Consider the following 22,013-nt stretch of genomic DNA (forward strand, 5'->3'; position numbering starts at 1 on the left):
TTAAAATGTGTCGTTTTGTCACATTCTGTGTAGTGGAACCAACCTAAAAGATAAAGGGCTTAGCTTCCTCTACATTATTTTTGTTCACTAATCATGATTTACAAAATAATACTAATAATAATAATAAATAAATAAAAAGGTATGGGTTGAAAATTGAGTACCTAACACAGACATTAAAAGATAAGGAAAAGAGAAACTAAACCAATGATTACAGGGCCAAAGCCGAAGTTGTTTGATAAAAAAACATTGCACTAGCTGTTGATTTTTAAAGTTTTTTTTTTAGAAATATATTAAAATAATATTTTTTTAATTGTTTAAAAAATTTTAAACAGTACAAAAACATATAAAAAAAAAAATTTAGATAAAAAAATTTGTTTTTTTAATTTTTAAAAAACATGTTTCCAAACAACTTCTAAGTACCTAGATCGGGGAAGGTTACTCTCATTTAACCTCAACCCAGTCACCCACAAGAAACATCTAAAAAAGGAAAAGGAAAAAACGAAAAAAAACTCTACAATGGGATTGACAAAATTGATGGTGAATTGAAGTTCAATCACACACAGAAACATGAATAAAAGTCTTCATCGCAGGCTCTTTAATTTTTTATTTTTTTTATTTGACCACAGAGAACTTTGGAAAGGGCTCTGGTCACCAACCAATCAAAGCATAGAGCATTAACAGCTCTACATTTGAAGCTTGCTAACAAATAAATGAAAACAGGGGCAGATTGGGGTTCTACTAGACTTGCTTGCCACTCCTATCCATAGAGCAACAGCGTAAAACGGAGACTGGTTGATGATGAAAAAGGTCCAACCAATCCAAGCAAAATGCACTGTCACTCGTAAAACATTTCAATTTTGTTGAAACGACGCCACATATTTTGAGCGCAACCTCTAGGATTATCAAAATAATTTATATTCGGACTCACAAGCGACCGTGACTTCTAACCACCATTAAAGGCAAAAACCATTTACTACAGACTGCCAGAGAATTCTCATATTAGAGGAAATTAGTCATTTCAACAATGCTCCGCAGCGGCTAAATGCAAACGTTTTTCAACACATTTTTTTTATATAAAAAAAATTCCAGGTGTTAAAAAAAAATTCAAATTCAAAATTAAAAATTAAAAATAAAAGGTAATAAAAAAATTTTAAATGAAGGGTTAAATTAAAAAGAAAAGAAACTATAACAAAAAAAAAAAAAAAAAACAATACACCATAAATTTTAATTGAAGTATGAAATTGAAAACCAATAAAACTTTAACAAAAAAAAATCAAGGAAAAAAATAGAAATCAAAAGAATAATAACTAAATTAAAAAAAAAAATATATATATATATATATATATATATATATGACATGTTTGAATTGAAGGATTTAATTGAAAACAAACAAAATTTTAATAAATTATCAATAAATAAAAATTTTAAATTTTAAAAATACTAACTAAATTCAAAAAAATAATATATGACATATTTGAATTGAAGGATTTATTTGAAAACAAACAAAATTTTAATAAATTAACTATAAATAAAAATAAAAAATAAAAACTGAAATTAAAATACTAAAAACAAAGAAGATTAATATATATTTTTTGAGGGGAGAGAGAAAAAAAAAAAAAAAAAAACCACCAGCATCGCAAATATGCAGACACCTCCTATGCATTAGCATGTATAAAGCACGCGACAACTTTTTAAATTTAAAATTTAATTGTTCAACATAAAAAAAAAAAAAAAAAAACAAAGTATCCTCTATAAAAATAACCTCTATGAAAGAAAAAAACCCCTGCACACGCGAATTATTTTTTCTTCATTCCGAAAGTGAAAACATCTTTTTTCTGTATTTATAAAACAAAAAAGACAAACACCATCTATCAACAACTTTATTTATTTATTTTAACTTAAAAGAGTATTTTAGTCATTTTAAAAATAACTAATGGACTCTAGAAAAAGACATGCATATTATTTTTTCTTTGAAGGGCCAAAAAACAATTTCATTATAACAATGACCAGTTTTTTGCATGTGGGTGTAAAGTGATTTATCCATGTCTTTTAGAGTTTTGGGCAATGCCATAGGGATATTTTAATTAAACAAAATAAAAATAAAATCCACCAGCAACAAAACACTCATTTTAGAAGCATCGCACACACCACTTAAAATATATGGGCACCTCCCATTGACCAACGAATGTAAAGCATGCAATTAACGTTTTGAATTTAAAAAATTAATTATTCAATATAAAAAGACCAAAATATCCTCCATAAATCTAGAAATAACAAAAAAACCTCAACGAAAGAAAAATACCCCTGCACGCACAAATTATTTTTTCTTGACTTCAAAAGTAAAAACATCTTTTTCTTATTTATAAAACAGAAAAGACAAACACCATCTATCAACAGCTTTAATTTTGTTTTTTTTAACTTCAGGAGTATTTTAGTCATTTTATCTAATGGACCATAGAAAAAGGCATGCATATTATTTTTTCTTTGAAGGGCAAAAAAATAATTTCATTATAACAATGAGCAGTTTTTTGCATGTGGGTGCAAAGTGATTTTTCCATGTCTTTTAGAGTTTTGGGCAGTGTCATGGCGGATATTTTAATTAACAAATATTGATGAACTGATTCATGTGCCCAGTTATCTGCATGATGACGCCCAAAAATACAGTTTGAATTAACTGTAACAGTAAGAAATGCCATTTACTGCTCCATAAGAGCCACGCCAACTAATTTCCAACCATTCACTAATCTCCATCAAGAGGGGGAAAAAGGATACCAAAATGTATGCATGCATGTTTAATTGCTCCTGCTCCACTTACTTTCCAATGCGAACTCCTACTCTGGATTATTACAGGACCCAAAAATGGATCACTGTGCCTTTATCATTACTCACTAAAATACTGAAAGTCACGATCTCTACAAGATTTAACCATGAATATGAACACTTAAAATGCCATTTCAAGCTGTTTTTGATCTCATTACACGAGATACATGGTTTGACATTAGCATATATTGTTATTCATACCCGAAACAGGATTATCCATGAAGGTGTTGTAGATTATGCTGTTAGAATCTGAGACAAGACCTTACATGCATGATTCACATGCAACACTGAAAATCATATAGCAGGTCTGGATTAAATTTGAACATTAAAGAATGTATTTAAGGTTTTTGGGAAAGCAAGAGTTTAATTGGTCTTGGATATCAACAACCAATATTATAAAAACAATGTTAATGACATTAGACAGAACAAAGCATAGAAACCAAGCCACCCACCTAAGGAGTGAATGCCTATGAAGGCTTTATTTTCTCCAGCAGCTGCTCAGCTTCAACAAACCCATGGTGTCCTAAAGACATGTATTTTACATGTTTCCATCTGTCCAATCTCTTCATGAGTTAAGATCTCTTCATTTTAATGGGCAATTAATGTATGAAAAGATAATTAAGAGAATAATTCAAGCTTTCAGTACTTGCCAAACATCATCAAATTGCTTACCTGGGTATGAAAGGTAATGCCAAACAATGGAGGTGTAGATGGTCAACACTGTTAAATGGAGGCCGATGAAAGCCAAATCTGTCATACAGAAAAATAATTTCTTAATTAAACTTGTTCTTGGAGTAAAGTTTCAGTGCAAAGTAAACGAGCTTCATAGTAATCTGGCATGTTTTATTTAAAGTATGATGCATGCTTATGACTCCCTTGGCATTTCTTCAAAAACTTTTTCTACTCAGGGCCACTACTTCATTTGTTGCTCATAGCTACACTCAAATGTAAATTAACAAATCATCTAAATTATGCATTGGTCACCACACATAAATCAGACCAAAAACATATAAATCACGGCATAGGTGCTTTCATGCATGGACCAGTACCTGTAATCCTTTGACTGAGGTGCATCTTGGTGTAGTAGTGTTTTCCCCACATTCAACATGTGATTTACTAGAAAATACAGATAGGTAACCATTGGTTAGCCACGAGACAAGTGACAAAAGAATATATCATGCGCTAGCTCAAACTTCGAAGTTCAGTCTAATGAACTGCTGTATTGAATGTTCTTTACCCAAAGAATAATCTTCATCTCTCTTCTGGAGATCATTGACAGTTGGAATGTGCTCCACAGGAATCACCAAGAAATGCCTACCATGAGGCAAACCCAAAGGAACATTTTACGAAAATATTAAAAGAATTTAGCAAGAAGAGTAAGTGAGGAGACAAATTGGCACCAAACACTCATACAAGATCACCCCAAACAACGCTAAAAGAACTACTGAAAGAAACAAGATAGATACTTGCTATAGAACAAACACATGTCTCCTGTGTTTAATGTGTTTGGCATTAACTTTGTATTTGATAAAAAAAACACGCTTCAACAAAAGAAACTGTCTTTAAAACCAAACGACAACCAAAACAAAGTTTCATAAACACAACGCCAGTAAAGTCAATCTGGAATTTAAAAGGTTTAGAATCCCCTTGCGCTGTCTGTCCGAGATCAGGACTCCTACTAGTTTGCTATATCATCATTTCATATGAATGCCCATGTTTGCATCCATCAATCAAGAGATTACGAGCACAAAAAATAAACATATCATAATGATTAAATCTTAAGCAGCCAGAATTATAAAATAAAAGGTGACCTCCCGTTAAAGATTGGATAATTTTCCCCATTATGATATTATTGGATTCAATCCAACCCTGATTTAAATTAGAGAAAGCTAAAACCTATGCATGACGTTATCATGTAATTTGAGGAAAAAACCAGAGAAAATGATGTTGGCAAACCTGAAAGCAGAAGGGTTGATATCTTGAAACGCGACCACCTTGTCATCCTGCAACAGGGAAAAAAAAAAAAAAAAAACCTCTAATTAAATATTTCGGAAATGACCCGTTAGGTTGCTGAGAGAAAAAACGGCCGCAACAGAACCAAACAGAAGTTTGAGAGATAGAAACGAACAGAGTGAAGGAGAGTAGTGGAAGCGGATTTGGTGGCAATCTGGCAGAAGATACATGATGCGGTCGCTCCCTCCATTTGCCCACCCCCGCTATCGCACGCAATTTATCAGAATTTCCGAAAATTAAGATTTCAGACTTCATAAAAGAAAGGAAAAGAAAAAAAGACTTTCGTAAAGTCAACTTAATTTGTTTTTATTACACAGGTGGCTCTATTGTTTTACTTATTACACTGCATCTTCATTTTGATGAGGGAATGGTTACATTTCATCCTTGTTGTGATTTGAAATTGGACATGAGACTGCTGTTGACAATAGATGATTAAGAGCGTGTTTGGTAGTGTGATAGTGGTTGCTTTTCAAATAGCTTTTCGTGTTGAAATACATGCCAATGATATTTTTTTATTTTTTAAAAATCATTTTTGACATCAGCACATCAAAACGATCCAAAAAGTACAAACCGAACTCAATTTTAACCAAAAAAAATAATTCAAATTTGGGTAAAACGCAAGTATAACCTCACTGCCAAACGGTGCCTAAAAGGGTGTATGTACCATGATAAAGATTGTGTTTTATTTAGAAATTTATTAAATTATTATTTTATTATTATTATTATTATTATTATTAAAAATTTTATTTTTAGATATAGAGTATCAAAAAATTCAAAAAACATAAAAAATAAATTAATTTCAAGAAAAAATTCAAAAAATAACAAAACATTGTTTAACTGCTTAGCTAAATAATTCTTAAAAATAACTTATCAAATTTTCCTTTACAACATGTAAATTTCAATGACAATGACATTGTCATTTGGAAGGAAATTTTAACCTTTTATATATAATTTATTATAATTATAATTTAAAATTAATTTTATATAAACGAGTGATTTATCCATCCTCTCAAAAATTTAAAATTGAAGAAAAAAAGTATTTTCAAAACTCAAGCTATATGATTTAAAGAGCTAATTTGAATAATAAATTTAAAATTAATTTAATTAATAAAATATGCATAATTAGCAATTAGAGAATCCATATAGAAGCATATTTTGTACCCTTAATCCTGAATTTTATCAATGATTGATCTAATTTCAAAAATCTCATTTGGAGAAGAGAAACATGAGAAGAAGAAAAAAATCAATTTAGAAGTAATTATTTTCAATTCAATTTATTTTTTATAAAAAAATAACCAAATTAAATTTTTTAAAAAATAAAACTGAAATGAAACCAGTTCAAACTTACCAGTTTTGATTTGGTTTTTAGAACAAAAACCGGTTTTGGCATAATTTTTTTCAGTTTTGCTTAGTTTTTTTTCTGGTTTTTTTTGTTTGGGTTAGGGTTTTTTAGTTATTATTTTTTAAAAAATTTCTTAATTTAATTGATTTTTTTTTTAATTTTTTTACTCACCTCTACTTCAACCCATAATAATACAACTTCAAATAACTTACTAATAATTACTAATTAGAGCCCGAAGCAACCATTAAAACTTTGTAATCTCTGGGAAATTACGGCAATTAAAATAAAGTTAAGGGCAATTAGTCTAATTAATAGATAAGATACTCCAGAAAACAGCATTTTGACTTTTGGGAACACCTAAAACCTCAGTAGGCAAAAGGCAAGCCTTTACTCTTCCACGCCGTAAGCAACTCATACCATGCCACCACTCAATCCAGTAGCCTTTTCCTTATGATTCCCCTGCTTTCCAAAACCCTAACAATCCCCTCTCTCCCTCTACGTTGCTCAACTCGCTTGACTCTCACTCCTCACTCACTATTCACCCGCTTCACTTCCACTCCAACTCCAACACAAACCCGACCCATGAGCTCTGACTCGATTCAGCGCGTCTTCCAGCTCAAACTCGACCCGCTCACTGGTAACTCTGAATGGGTCATCATCGAAGACGGAAACAAAGAAGAAGAAGAAACTTTTAAGAGTTCCAGCAATGCACTTCTAGCCACGACCTCGTATTTGGACATGCTCAATGACGATACTAGAAACAGAGCATTCCGTGAAGCCATTGACAAGACCATAACCAAACCTTGCCACGTCTTAGACATCGGGTACATCAATATTTTAAATTACAATTACAATTACTTCTACTACTAATATACAATTTTTATGGCGGCAGGGCTGGAACAGGGCTGCTGTCAATGATGGCAGCAAGAGCAATGGGGACATGCGATGATAGCAAGAAGGGGATGGTAACAGCGTGTGAGTCATACCTTCCTATGGTGAAATTAATGAGAAAAGTATTGAATTTAAATGGCATGGGAAAGAATGTTAAGATTTTTAACAAACGCTCTGATGAACTCCAAGTTGGTGTCGATATTCCTTCAAGAGCAGATGTTCTTGTAAGTATAGTAATTCGTATTCTTCGTGCACATTCGTTTCTTCTCGGGTGTTATAACGCTTGTTTACCTGGTAAAGTTGTCTAACATAACACCAATGCTATCGAATAGTTGATTGTTTTGTGGTTAGGTGACTGCTAAGTTATTTGTCATTTCAAAAGTAGGGTTCTAAAGTCATAGTTTGGGCTTGGTGAGTTGTTGGTAGTTTAAGCTTATGGAATTGCTTACTTATGAAGTTTGTTTCTGACTTGATTGCAGGTTAGTGAGATACTAGACTCAGAGTTATTGGGTGAAGGGTTGATACCGACTCTACAGCATGCACATGACATGCTGCTGGTGGACAATCCACTGACTGTGCCGTATCGAGCTACGACTTATGGCCAGGTGTTTGCATAGACCATCTACTGTTCGGTTTCTTTTTCTTTTATTCTGGAAGTATTCTTGACACTTTATTTTCTCTTTGAAGATGTTACATTACATGTCAATTGTTGCTTTTTAGCATCTAATGTTCATATTCTCATATTTTGCCTATGTGGCTATGGCCTTTTCCTCATACAATGGGGGACAGTATAAAACTCAATGTTCCTGCTGAGGGTTCTGAGTAATAATAATTGACACTAAATTTGTTATATGTGGTGTTAAGTGACCAAAAACCTTTCAAATCTTTCTTCCTCAACTGTTAGAGCAATTAGTATCCATTGGCACCTTTGAAAACTCAACAGAAATTAGTCACATAATCAGAATGTGAATACGTTTCTTTAGGCTTCACTAAAGTCTGGAATAATTTGCTTTAACTTTTCTGTGCATGGGTGGGAGTAAATTCTTGGGCGGCTGACTTATTCATTATACAGTGGATCTACTGGAAACTTGAAATCTGGCCATTTACATATCCGTTAGAGAAGGATAAATATAGCCATTAATATAGAGGAAGGGTTTCTAGTTAAATTGATATAATGTTCCCTCCACTGAACCCTGGAAAATTTTTGATATTTTGCTTTTTACGCTACTAAGTTTAGCTGAATGGCCTAGGCTAGATCAAAATTAGGCTATAAAGTGATTTTCTTTTGCTGATAGTTGCTGTACCAACCTGTTTTGTATTATTTGACCCATGTTTATTCCTTGAGTTGTTTTCTTGTCACGCCTCAAAAGTTTTTTTTCCCTGCTTTTCAATTGGCCTTTTATTCAATAAACTTGACTTGTTTATTTTTCAATTTATTCATCTTTTGGTTGAAAATTGATCCTCATTATGATATCAAAGCTCACACTAGTGTATTGTTTTTCCTTTTCAAGTTGGTTGAAAGCACGTTCCTGTGGAAGCTGCATGATCTATCTAATAATGAGGAAGAAGCCTCAGACGGCATTCATCTTGTTCCAGCTGGCTTGGACACAATTTTACGTGTCCAAGCAAAACAACATCCCATGCATTGTGATGCAATATCAAAAGAGATAAATCTGGTAATGACATTGGTCACTATCCTTCTGACTTCTTCAAGAGGAAAATTTCTTTAATTGTCGCTCAATTTAGGATTCATTCAGCTGTCAGAACCCTTCAAAATTTTTGAGTTTGACTTTTGGAAACGGCCAGACAGCCAAGGGGACTCTAAATTGCTCATCAAGGCAACTAATGATGGTAGAATTCATGCTGTAGTATCATGGTAAGCCTATCTCTATTGTTTATGTCACATGTTTCGGATAGCTATGAAATTTGTATTTATGTTTGTTCAGGTGGATTCTTCAGCTTGATTCGGAAGGGACAATCTTTTATTCCACTGCTCCTAGATGGATAACTTCACCAATAGCCACATGTAAGTTCCAGATGCCTTTCTCTTCTTGGGCACTTTTTATTCCGCTCTAAAGTGCTATAACCATGCACATACTGCATCCCTGGAAGGAAGTTGAGCGATTCAATGAAGAAAGGGTTTAAATGACTGACAATGTTTTATGGATGTTTTTGCAAATAGAACAGCAGTCGATCATGATTTGCTGACTAGGTAGTACTTTTATATCAATAGTGAAAGTTTGCAATCTTGTGGCAACTTCAATTAAGTGAAATAGCTAAGAATGAGCTATAGAAGTTGTCTATAATGAAAAATAAATAAATTCCTATGGACTGTTCCTGAGGTATGGAAAAGTGGGACTTTTGATATCAATCAGTGCCTGAGACTTCTAAATTGTAACAGACAAGATCAATGTCAAGACTTCTAAATTGCAGCAGATAGGAGCAATATTCTGAATAAATATTATCTCCTTTGCAAATTGTTTTGTAACCTAACTCATGAAAAAAGTATGTTATGAGAAGGTAATTTAAGTGAGCTGTTCATTGTTGTTCCTATTCAGATATGCTCTTGAGAATATTAGATATCCATCTATACCTAAGAATTTCAAGGAATAGACAAGAAACATTTTGAAACTTGTACCAATTTTTTTAGATTTGTGCTGGAACATCACCATTTGTTCTGATTATTCTAATGAAGTTGATTTAATGCTTCACTAGATACTGGAAATTGGTGTGACCACTGGAAACAGTGTGTGTGGTTCATTCCAGGGGAAGGTATACCCATATCCAAGGGTGAAGAGGTTCATTTACATGCTGTTCATTCTGATACGAGTGTCTCATATAATCTTGCAACCCAAGCCACTGAGATTAGGGAATGTGATTCCATTGCTGGAGATTCTCACCTCACATTGTGTCCTGAAAGAATTGCAATCTATGGAGACAGGAAATGGAGGTCTTGCATGTTAACAGCTTTGAAGAATTTGGTACGAGCTCTCTGGCTCACTCTCTCTCTCTCTGGAGTCATTTTCAGTGCGTTTCATTTTTAAAATGCGAGTTGCATTTTGCAGTTGCAGGCAAGAGTTCACCCACTATGTGTTGTTGCGGATGATAGTGTTTTCTTATCACTTCTTGTAGCTCATCTCTCAAAAACTTCAAATGTGATAGCTCTGTTTCCTGGGTTGCGAGAGAGGGGTGTGCAGTATTTGAAGGCAGTTGCTGATGCTAATGGCATCACAGCAGATCGTATAGAAGTTTTTCAAAAGAAGAAATACTTGACTCTGAATGATACTAAGCAGAAGAAGGTATCTTAGTTTTGTTACTAATTGACATTTCACATATTGCTTTTACTTTCTCAGTTTGTAATTTTTGAGGTTCTGTATGAATATTGTTGTTGTGCTTGTCTTTTCCTTTTTAAGTCCTGTAGCTGTGCAAGCTCTTACTCGACAACTAAGCTAGAGTATTTTACTTAGATTTGCTTTTGATCAACTGCAAAATGGACTTTAACAATTTGAGTTTTATGTGTTCTGTTTGCAGGTTGATCTATTGATTGGAGAACCATACTATTATGGAAACGATGGGATGCTTCCATGGCAAAACTTTCGGTTTTGGTATACTCTAATATGGAGCATTGCATTAGTAGAACAAATATGTTATAGTATCAACGCACATCATCTATTCAAGTAATTTATATGATGCCTTTTTTCTTGTAATGGATTTGGAATTTAGGAAGGAACGGACTATGCTTGACTCTGTCCTTGCTGAAGATGTGTTAGTAATGCCCTGTAAAGCAACGCTGAAGGCTTGTGCGATGTCCCTTCCAGTAAGAGAAAAACAGTCTTGTTATTTTTAGTTGTTTGAACCTGGTATTTGGCTAGTGATGGAACTGGTATCGGATACCTTCTGTACAGGATCTTTGGAAAAGTCATCGTTGCTTAAGCAAGATAGAAGACTTTGACCATTCAATTGTAAATAACACCTTAGGAGCCTGTGGTGACTTACCCGCACCACTAGAGGGTCCACTTCTGCCTTTCTTTATATGGCAGTGTGGGGAGACTAAGGTAACTGATATACATAAATTTATGCCTACAAGAACATTGTATTGTATTCTTTTCCAGAATATGTTAGCATCATTGTATTGATATGATTCTATTGGAATTTCTTAGGAACTTAGTGAGACGTTTACCATCATGGAATTTGATTTGTCAAAATCTATTGGTCCATGCTATGGAAAAGCCCAGGTAATAAATCCGCACCTCCCATTGTCATTTTTCTGTAACAGCGAACATCAGGGACATTATTGTTGGGATTTGGTTGTCCGTTTCCTTGGATCCAAGTTCCTAGACATTATTCCCTATTCTAGGAGCTGGTTTGTTCTCTAATCTCATTGTGGTTTTATGTGAATGTGCTTCTCCTTTGGTTAATTTTTTCCACATACACATGAAATTTGTAAGCTAAGGTTTTTAATCCAATCTAGTTGTGCAATAGATGAGAATGGGTTAATTGCATGTTGAGGTATCCTTAGATCATTGGCATGAAATGATGTGAACAGTAATGTTGTAAACTAATGTAGCCTGCCGAGGGTTATCTGTGCATGTTTTTTTTTCCCCATTACATGTTACTAGAACATGGTCTTTGAATTTTATTAATTAATTTGAGCTCATGTTATGTGCATTAGATACACAATTGTCTATATAATTTGCGAACTAGAAGTGATTGTCATCTTACAATTTTCGTTCACCGGAAATATTTACTAAGCAATACAGACAAATTAAATACTTCTGTCGATGTCTATGATGTAACAGTAGTGATTATTTATTAGTAAAGATTTTTTGAGCTGAACATTGCATGGCAATTCCTATGGCTATATTTTATCTGTGGAATTCAGTATTCTACTATTTTATCCTGAAAAAGAGTGCTCACCGCAGGTTGAATTTACTGAGCAAGGGATGTGCCATGGATTTGTGCTTTGGATTGATTGGGTGATGGATGCGAAGAATTCTGTTGTGCTAACTACAGGGCCAGGTATAATTTTATTCTTCACAGTAGATGGTTCAATCAAAGCTTTCCTACCTAGCATGCCTGCTTTAAGTTGTATTTGTTTGACAATCTTCTGTGTTCTGTAATTTTTTATTTTTGCATTGCTACCTTTCTGAAGAGTTAAAAGCAACATTTGTTAGTTGTCAAGAGTAATTGGAAGCCCTTTTGTCTAGCATTAACTCATCTGTGTTATACATGCATTAGATGAGAGATATTGGAAGCAAGGAGTGAAGCTTCTGTCACAGCCTGTGGAAGTTGGAGGTCGTGGATCGAGCACGGGTAACTGTTGTTCTACACTATTAGAAGCATCCTTCGATCCATCAAGCGGTGAACTCGCTGTAAAACATGTTTGGTCATAAAAATTGTTTGCTCCAAGGAATCCAGTATGTGATGAACAATTTAGTTGACGAGAGGTCTTGCTGTGATTTTTCCTTGAAATTAAAGAAGAAAAGAAGAGGTTTCGGGTTCAAGTCTTGCAACTCTCCTTTTTTAAAAAAAAAACAATGTTCCCCTGGACAAATGCACTTTTGATGGTATCTATGTTTTTAAAACCTCACGGGCTAATACTTGGGTAAAATTATTTTTAAAAAAACCTTTTGGACACTTTAAAATTGATAGAGGATAAAAAGCATAAGCATATTTTGCTTTTTATTTGCATAGAATGACTTTAATGTCGTTAAAAGTGAGAAATTACAAGGAGGTGATTTTTTTTGTAATTTCATATATATATATAAAAAGTTATTTAAAAAACCTGATTAACTTGAAAGTTCAAATTATTCTCTCCTAGAATTTTTTCGTCTTACCCTTCAATTTTTAAATCAGCATGTCAATATTTATTTTCTTTTAGTTTAATTTATAGTTTTGAAATCTGGCCTAACCCGGTGAATTGACCCACAACCTGGCCGATCCGAGACTAAAACTGGATCTGGTTGAAGAAAAAATAGAAAAAAAAACCCGATAAGACCCGGTCTACAACCTAGTTACAATCCATTAACTTTTGTTTTTTTTACTAAAACGACGTCGTTTTAATTTTTTTTTAAAAAAATTAATCCAAGTGACCCGGTGACCCAGTCAAAACACAGAACCCAAGCCTTGGACCGGGCTGAGTCTGAAAACTATGGTTTTTTATTTTTTAAAAACAATACATTTTTTACTATACTTGCTACCCGAAGCATTGTCACACTAGAATTAGTATTTCCAAGGCTGACACAAGGCAGACTTGTCAAAACAAAAACATATTATTATCGTCCCAGCAGACGGCTGATTCACCTGGAATCAAGTATCATATGTATTCTGTCTAAAGCTCAAAACTATGCTCATGGTGATTTACTAAATTACAAGTTCTCAAAATAGGTTCTCATACCCTCGCAACGGCATGTGTGGTAAATGTTTTAAAAATCACTGGTGATTGTAATTCATCTGAGAGTATGAGAACTTGTTATGGAAACCTCCTATCTTAAAATATAGCATGTTTTTTCACTCGATGCCTATAAAACCTGAAATTAACTGCTGGACAAAAAACCATAACAAAATAAATAAATAAAAGAAGATAAGTGCTTAAAAAAGATGTGTAACTGGCTTTTATTAGAAATGAAATGCACCACAAAATAATTATTCTCGTGAATGCTCTAATTGAACATGCTACTTAAACATGAAGTAACGAGTATGTGTCAACCGCTCGTCTTTAAGTTACTTCAGAAGGCATGTAAAAGGAAGCAAAATTTGAGCAGTAACAGGTTCTAAATTACACTACTGTGAGAGACATTCATACTCTGGGATTCTCGGGTATCAACAATGCTGCATAATCATCAACCTCCACCTGATTAAAAAAATGGAAAGTTGAAAAATCAGCGTTCATCATCGTGCCTTCAACCTAACAGCAAAAGAGAATTACAGTACCTCAAATATTTGGCCACCATAAGTGTACTCCACATGCAAAAGCTTAGGTTCTCCTGGACAAGGATCGCAGAAGCCCATAATTCCTGACTTCTTTACACCCTCATGAAGCTGCACAAGCATTTTCGACGCCAAATTAAAACAAATGTCAAAAGTATGGGATCTAGACTAGAAGTGTGAAATAAACTGGCATATATTATATTATCAAAGGTAACCAGAAAACATACAGCAGGCCTATCAAATTTATCAGATATATAACCAGTACAAGGAGCTGTACCCAGGATGTCAAGTTATCAAAAAAGAAGAAAAAAAAACAAGAAGATGATAGACGCTGGTTCAGGACAAAGGCATGCATATTCCTTTGGGCAATAACGAATACAAGTACAAGCAATTTATCAAACATGACAGATGGAATACATGGTCCCATCACACAAGGATGATCCTTAAACACCTCAGATTTGCATTCACTGCATTATCCCACGATCCTCCTGGATGCAGAGATGAAAGTTGCAAACATTTCAGACTGAATAGGCTGCAGTTACAGCATTATTTTATGCACATATATTCTTCCTCTAGGTAGATTAAAAAGTACATCAAATGAACACTCCAATAGTCGAACAAGCATCCAAACACATACTTCAACATTTAGCCACAACACTCTCATGTTGAATTAAAGCATCAATTTTGTTGGTCATGTGACTAGCTCTCTCTAACACACACACAAACACACTTGCATAAATACACACATATATGATAATTTATCACATCCACAGATGGAACCACATTTTAATATATAATTGAAGAAAACATGGTTTAAATGAAATATACCTGCAGCTGGCCAGAATCATTAATGAGGAAATTAAGAGGTATTGTAACATCAATGACTTCTGAAGCTGATTCGTTGTTTACTTCTCTTGATTTATCTGCTTTCTTCAAAGCTTTACTATTTCCATACACTGCTTTAGTGATTACAAGTCCATTTGTTTCTAACTGCCTACTTCTTTTCCTATTGGCCACAGTTTGTAATAATTGCTGTGCCTTTTCTGCCGCGATCCTTGCTTCTCGAACCTATAAAATGATCCAGAAGCATTCTTCAAAATCAATTAGGCTAAATAATGAAGCATGTAGAAAACCATTAAAAAAAGAGAGAGAAGGAAAGAAAGAAAGATGGATAAAGAAGCATGTAAAGGTACCAACTTCAGCCAGAATCTATGTGACATTGCATTTTAGAACAGATGCTACAATGCTCTGTATTTGCAGACACTCAGCATTCACTGTGCAAATAAGGGTAATAATTCTTTTCATGTAAAGAAAGAAATTCTATTAGAAAGACTATGCAGCACAACAAGCAGAAGACAGCCTACTGAAAAGAAAATGACAACTAAGAGAATAAAGTATTCTAATACCATTGAATATCATCATAGGTTTTAACCTCCTCTAAAGGAGCTTGCAGTGAAGTTGCTGAAAAAATTAAGGAATTCCTCTCCATTGAACTACTAACATAATTGTGCATCAAAACCAAATAATCAAGGATCTGGCATTTTCACAGAGCAGTCAAAATGGAACAATCAAGATTGGATATTGGCATATTATAAAGTTCCCAAAACCAAAAGAAAGCACTTAGGCAACCTACATAATCCATACCTGGGCAGAAGATCTCTCTTTAATTTCTGAAGTCTTCTGCTTTTCCCTTTGAAGGTAATAAGATTTGACTACGAATTTCTGCCATTATGAGGGTGCATAGTTAAGCAGATAATATACAAGTGACATTTCTGCAGTCAAAAACTTCTTTTAACCATCATGGTCAAACAATTTCATCAACTTATGGAAAGCAATAGTTTCAGTTGTCACTTCATCTCGAGAACCATAAGAAGTCCAAAGTTCAGTTGTCATTCCAAGCACAATGATAAGTGATAACTAGAATTTTCAGTAGAAATTAATATAAGCAGTAAGCAGCAATAAATGACAACCGCTAAACATGAATCAACAAAATGGAGACCCTAAAAAGCTGAGAATTCCAATAAGGAAAAGCTGTACTAAACAAACACTAAATTAGCCAGATATATTATGACATGATAATTAAAAAACATGTATAATTGCCTGCTGTGTTCTGACCCCCAAACATCTGGTTTATGAAAGCATAGATTTATATCAAAGGTTAAAGTGTTAAATCAATGCACAATGACCCCTTCCTGAAACAGGATTTAACCTAAGTTCTCTTTAGGTGTCTGGCTCCTGCCACCTGGGTTCAATTGAGTGTATACTGCATACATTAAGCTGATAGCTTTTGTGAACATGGAGAATAAAGCAAAATGATAATATTATTTTCGATTACATTCTTGTAAGTCACAATCACTCCAGCTTACAAACACGGAACTAAACTTAAACAAGAATAAGATAATTAATTGTTTAGCACACAAGAGAAAACTTAAGAGTTGCATTTGTAATAACCTTGAGTAGGAAGTAAAGAGACGTTGGAATTACAAATGCTCCAATTGCAAACACTGGATTCAAATGCCTGGACAGCAACATCTGCACAAGACAATCCATCAGCAACAAGATGATAAAAAACAAGAAGCAGAAAGGCAAAAACACAGCAATACTGAGTTGCAAACAGGAATTAGCTCCACTTGCTTTCTTGCAAGTAAATAGAAGCATGCTAAGGTGACATACACTATAACAGATCTTCTCCATTCATTTGATGTTTTTAGAACCTTGCCAAAGGAGTGCAAAACGATATGAAAAGGAACAATTCTTTTGTTAAGAAATATGAGCAGAGATTTTTATATGCATGCTACCATCTATTGGTTAGAAGGACATTTTGAAATTTGAAGGTATGTAATCAAATTTGTTTATCTCACTGGAAATTGAATGTTCAAAGAGATGTGGTTTTCCATATGTTTATTACGAAACAAATGAATATATCTATAAGATTATGTAAGGTTTGATTGATATATTTTTTTTGCCTATATTAAAATGTCTTTAGGACTGTGTTAGGTTTAATTGATTTGTTTTTCCTACATTAAAAGGCAGTAAAATATTAATATTTTTTTTATTAATTTAATATCTTTTTCACTATTATATAAGTAGGAAAAATTTGCATTCAGAAAACACAATATCATATCCATCACACTTGACACAAAAACTAGTAGATTACAATGTAAGCAAACATGACCTGTCAAAATGAATAGCTGAAAGGATAAGATTTTCTTACAGGAATAATCAACTTTTGTCCTCCACGGTGCAATTCAAACTTCCAAAAGATGCCCTGCCAAAAGAAAGAGAAAATAAAAGTTCTTCTTATTGGTGGTGGTTGGCATGTAAGTTAGGGTTATAAATTGAATGCATTTGGCCCATTATGTACATCAAAGAACATATCTATTTTTTCTTATCTTTGCATTATAACCTGGGAGGATTTAACCACTAGGTACCATAGTTCATTGCTGATGCAGGGTAGCTTTGGGGGCTGCCCTGGATCTGACTTTAGAGACTGTTTTAGGGCTGTTTAGAGCAGCATGAATGTGGATCCTGGACAGAATATGAGCAAGGATGTGGGAGATTTCTAGAAGTCACGCCTATAGGATAGAAAAAAACATAGAAAACACACCTAGGATTCTAAGGAGCCACAATGTTCTTAGCAGTCATACCTAAGGGAGATTGAATCACATAATCAAAAGCAAATCGTTAATATAAACTGTAATTAAAATATTGAAAGACTGCATAACTTTTATACAGAGATGCTAGCACTCCTAGTCCAGCAAGGACTTATTTTCCTATATAAGAAATCTATTTAGAATAGGAAAAACCCTATAAAGCTAGTTACTTTCGAACTAGTAGAATGTTAAATAGAAAATAACCTAGAACTGGACAATTTTTCCAGAAAATCAATAAATTACAAAAATACCCGTCTACAAAAATAGAGAAATTTTGCTTCTTTTTTTTTCTTTTGCATCAATTTCATTCATGTTTTAAGTAAAATTGCAGGAAATTAGTGCAAATGAATTATCCACTCTCTGTTATTCCAGTGCCTTTATAGTCATTAATTGATATAGCATAATTTACATAAGATTCCATTAGCAGAAAAGCTCTGGCTTCTTTATTTTCTCCAAGTATAATCCAAGAAGCATAAAAAAATTAACAAACCACGCTGCCAAGGTAACAAATGCAAGTTTTGATAGGGCTGCCCTGTGAAAGAATGTTGAGAGTGACAATCAGCAAATTCTCCCTCATTGGACCCTGTACTTGATGGGATAACTGGATGATATAATGGTTTACATGTCCACCAAACCAATTCTATGGTTCATTCTGGTTTTCTAAGAATCAGGACATACATACGGAATAGAAAAATAACAGAAAAGCACAGCACTTGAATTTGGTCCTTTTGTTTTTTGATACCTGAATTCCAATTGTATACAGCATTCGAACTGTGCTGAAATTAGACAATTTCCTTCCCCCGCCAGCTTCAACCTCTAACATAGTGCTGCAACAATAATTGATTCATTTTATGCATGTTTTATGAAGAAGTATTTACATAAAATATATGAGAGAAAAGTGAATACATAACAAACTATTGTCAACTTCTAGCTATCTGGTGCCCTAAATTTCTCCTGATTGGCTGTTTGTATCACATGAAAGTTGTGCATTACTCCTCTTTCCAACAGATGATGAAAACTTTCAGTAGTTTTATAGTTGCTGTCATTACCCATCAGTGCAAGTAATAATATGACCCAAATGCTTTGACTTTCTAATCTACAGAATAGTTTGTTTCTAATTAGTGACATGAAAAACTCCTATTATAAAAGAATATGCACATCAGAAGTGGTTCCTAATAAGCTGCAGTCAAGTGTAGAATGAGGAGCATTTCTTTCTCTATCTTATTTCCTTCTTGGTTAAATACCTCTTGAGAGTGATGGCTCCTATAATGGAAATTTTCCTCTCCCTTTCAAATGTGTGCTCCCACTCAACATCTTAATCCAAATGATATGGACAATAGTAATTTTAAAGCAGGATTATAACATTTCCTATACGCGAAGCAAACTTGGTCAATTAATGATCTATCTTGTCCAAATGAAAACTCACTGTATACATCTACTGGTACAAATGGGAACATGAAAAACTAGTAAATACAAGGAAAACATAATCTAAATAATATTAGTTACTTCCGAAAAATCCTCATTTATAAATATTTCGAGCATATACCTTCCAAATCTACCTGCAATACGACCATGAGACTTTGAAGAAAAGCGACAAGTATAATGTGCTGATGCGGCAAAAGAACTTGTGCCAATCTGCAGTCAAGTATCATATACAAACAAGAAAAGGGGAAGAGATGAGCATAAACTTAGTGTGAGTTTCTAAAAATAGTACGAGCAAGGTGATATGTGTGGAATATGAAATAGCTGAAGATAAACAGAAAATTGAACATGATACAAATGGAGGTTTAAAAGGATGAAAAAGAACAAAAGAAAAGTACATAGCAAATCAATTGGTCATGGGCAACTTGAGGTTAGATCAAATTAACTATAGGTCCTATTCTCTCACAGTTGATTGTAACCAAAAAGTAAACTTAGTGCAGATAACAAAGATTAAGCATTTGGCTAATCTGTATCAAGCAATAACTAGTCACTTTAAAAATGGTCAAAGCATGTGACTTTAGAGCTTGTAGGCAAACCCCTACATAACTTGAAGCAGTCATGATATGGTTTGATTTTTCTTACTTCAAACTATTTCCCAAGGTTTTGTGGACTTTTTTGTCATTAATGTTTTGCCTGGTTGAAAAAGTAATTAGATGTACCTTCAGCTCTCCAGAAGCAGACATTTTTTCCTCCTTCTTTTGCCATCCAACTGCTATAGATGATTCAGGACCTAATAAAAGCTGTATCTGAAAAATAGAAAGTGCCAAACATACAAAAACTCAAAGATTTTACAATAAGAATACAAAAGATATTCAAACGTAACTCTTTTGTTTTATTTCCTTTATGACCTTACCCATAATTCCACTAAATCAAATTGGTAATTGATATTTTTTAAGCGTCTGTGTAATTATACAAGAATGTATTTTATTTTATTAATTTGACTATGTTAAACCCTCTATCTGATAGATAAAAGCAGCTGCATTGAAAATCTTGGGATAATATGCATCAGAGCCACTGACCGATTTGGTTCAATGCTTGAAATAAACATCCAGTTATATAATCATGCTAATGCTACAAAGCAGAAAGAAAAGCACATATAAATGAACAGAAGTATTTACATTTCCATTTGCCGTTTCAGAGAGTTGGCGGGTCCAGGTATTGGAAAGATTAATTGAGCCATCCCTCAGAGACTTTGCTATGGCAATTGTAGCCGTTGAGTGTGAAGATAGGTTACTACAAGATCGGATGGGGAAAAAAAAAGATAAAGCAAACCCAATAAATGTGCCAGATAGTTATGTAGGTTCCAAAATCAAATTCCCTACCGTGTTGTTTGCACACCAATAAGTGCTCGTAAACCAGCTGATGCTACGAGTTCTATGGATGAGACTGGAGAAAGCTGGTGCCTGAGCACAGTCGAAGCAGCTCCACCACCAGAATTTCCATTAACTTCCAAATTGCCACCCATAGCAATCGCAGTACGTTTAGATAATTGAGATTGAACTTCGCTAGCCATAGCCATTCTGAAGAGGAAGTCAAGAGACCAGTTAACAAAGAAAGCAGTCACAAGATACAGCACTCATCCGAAATGCGATCATATATTGAGAAACAAAATAAAATAGTAAAATTCAAGAAACACACAATTTAACAGTAATGTGCATAACTGCCGACTACCGTGATAATCATAATAAAATGAAACGTCATTTGATAACAAAAGTAAAATACTGTCTGTGCTTGCTGGGTGTGCATGCACGTAAGAAGGCAAGAGAGAGCACAAAAACCTTTCGAGTTCAGTTTTGCATAAAAACAATTTGTTACTGCACTTTTTCAAATCGATCCTCAGAATTTACATGACATGCTTCTAGAAAATTTCTGGTAAGTTTATGCAGAGAGATCATCAAACCATTTTAGAAGTTGACATCGGATGAAGGTTAAACTAATAATTAAAAATGGTGGGGGGACTGTACCCTCGCATAATGCCATCACCGTCCAGAAACTGTGGCATGGACAAATGGGCGAGTATAGTGCCAGAAGGTCGAAAATGCGCAAACATCTTCTCTTCTTCCTTCTTCTTTCGCAACCTTTGAAGCTCTTCCTTCAACTCTTCTACTTTATTGAGCTTCGGACCAAGCTCCAGACCAGAAGTTATACCTTCCATGCCATATATGTCATATATTTGCCTTTTATACTCATCCGATAATATTTCATAAGCTTCACATATTCGTTGAAAGTTCACTGTGGCTATTTGCTTCATCTGAATATAACCATTTTCAACCAAAATCACGAATCACAACGAAAGGAAACCAAGAGAAGCCCCCCCTTTGAGAAAAAAAAAAACCCCAGCCAATCACTCGAGTTGTGGACTTTTGACAACTAGAAAAACTTTTTCTTAAAAAAAAAACAAGAAGAAAAAGAAAAACGAATTACATGAAAGTCCTGGTACTTGTCAGGATGATAAACTTGAGCCCAATGTCGATAAGCCTTTCTGATTTCTTCGTCGGTGGCTTCCGGTGACACTTGGAGCAGTGCGTACAGTTCTCTCTTCGGCGGTCCCGCCTCTTCTTCCTCCATTTTCTTCCTCTATGCTTCCTTCTTTTTTTCTTTTCAATCGATTTACAAACAAACAAAATCAAGAAAAGCTTATTAGTTCCTATTAATTAAAATCAATTTTTACGAGCAGAGAGAGAGAGTATTTGTGCGTCTACTCAAGTTTTGAGGATCAGCAGCAGGAGAAAAGAGGGGTTTGGGTTTTATTCCTTTCTGGTTAGAGTTCGAGGGGTTTTGTTTTGCAAAGCGTGGGGGTTCCGTCACTGACTCCCTCGGTTCGTGGCCGTATTACTGCCCACAGTTCCGGCTACTCAGGACGAAACAAACTAACGTCAGAC

General features: G+C 34.2%; 3 protein-coding genes across 7 annotated transcripts; 1 reads left to right on the forward strand and 2 right to left on the reverse strand.

Annotated features, from left to right (window-relative positions):
• Positions 1–3,082: 3,082 nt before the first annotated feature.
• LOC118062932 (bifunctional adenosine 5'-phosphosulfate phosphorylase/adenylylsulfatase HINT4) lies at positions 3,083–5,105 on the reverse strand. Of its 3 annotated transcripts, none has more exons than XM_073408005.1 (6): positions 4,949–5,105; positions 4,777–4,823; positions 4,058–4,134; positions 3,870–3,936; positions 3,493–3,570; positions 3,083–3,383 (listed from the first exon to the last, which is right to left on the reverse strand). In XM_073408005.1, exons 1-6 carry the CDS (start codon positions 5,021–5,023, stop codon positions 3,359–3,361), a joined length of 369 nt encoding a protein of 122 aa, XP_073264106.1. In that variant the 5' UTR covers positions 5,024–5,105; the 3' UTR covers positions 3,083–3,358. The 3 variants fall into 3 exon arrangements, with proteins under 3 accessions (XP_073264106.1, XP_034932713.1, XP_034932714.1); XM_035076822.2 differs by having other exon boundaries at positions 3,083–3,372; positions 4,949–5,104; XM_035076823.2 differs by lacking the exon at positions 4,058–4,134 and having other exon boundaries at positions 3,083–3,372; positions 4,949–5,103.
• Positions 5,106–6,518: 1,413 nt separating this feature from the next.
• LOC118062933 (protein arginine N-methyltransferase 1.6) lies at positions 6,519–12,570 on the forward strand. Its single transcript, XM_035076824.2, has 14 exons — positions 6,519–6,999; positions 7,068–7,290; positions 7,546–7,671; positions 8,578–8,742; positions 8,824–8,942; positions 9,013–9,092; positions 9,782–10,047; positions 10,132–10,365; positions 10,598–10,671; positions 10,790–10,883; positions 10,972–11,121; positions 11,227–11,301; positions 11,989–12,085; positions 12,305–12,570. Exons 1-14 carry the CDS (start codon positions 6,626–6,628, stop codon positions 12,457–12,459), a joined length of 2,232 nt encoding a protein of 743 aa, XP_034932715.1. The 5' UTR covers positions 6,519–6,625; the 3' UTR covers positions 12,460–12,570.
• Positions 12,571–13,657: 1,087 nt separating this feature from the next.
• Positions 13,658–22,013, reverse strand: LOC118062934 (chaperone protein dnaJ 13). 3 transcript variants are annotated; one of them, XM_035076826.2, is made up of 14 exons: positions 21,834–22,013; positions 21,556–21,728; positions 21,096–21,382; positions 20,454–20,651; positions 20,250–20,364; positions 19,791–19,877; positions 19,196–19,284; positions 18,392–18,476; positions 17,211–17,264; positions 16,448–16,528; positions 15,641–15,718; positions 14,825–15,064; positions 14,000–14,107; positions 13,658–13,919 (listed from the first exon to the last, which is right to left on the reverse strand). In XM_035076826.2, the coding sequence occupies exons 2-14, from the start codon at positions 21,697–21,699 to the stop codon at positions 13,866–13,868; spliced, it is 1,620 nt and encodes a 539-aa protein (XP_034932717.1). In that variant the 5' UTR covers positions 21,700–21,728; positions 21,834–22,013; the 3' UTR covers positions 13,658–13,865. The 3 variants fall into 3 exon arrangements, with proteins under 3 accessions (XP_034932717.1, XP_034932716.1, XP_073264138.1); XM_035076825.2 differs by having other exon boundaries at positions 21,556–22,013; XM_073408037.1 differs by lacking the exon at positions 21,834–22,013 and having other exon boundaries at positions 21,096–21,447; positions 21,556–21,693.

This window comes from Populus alba, chromosome 3, assembly GCF_005239225.2.
Source record: "Populus alba chromosome 3, ASM523922v2, whole genome shotgun sequence".
Classification (NCBI taxonomy): Eukaryota; Viridiplantae; Streptophyta; class Magnoliopsida; order Malpighiales; family Salicaceae; genus Populus; species Populus alba.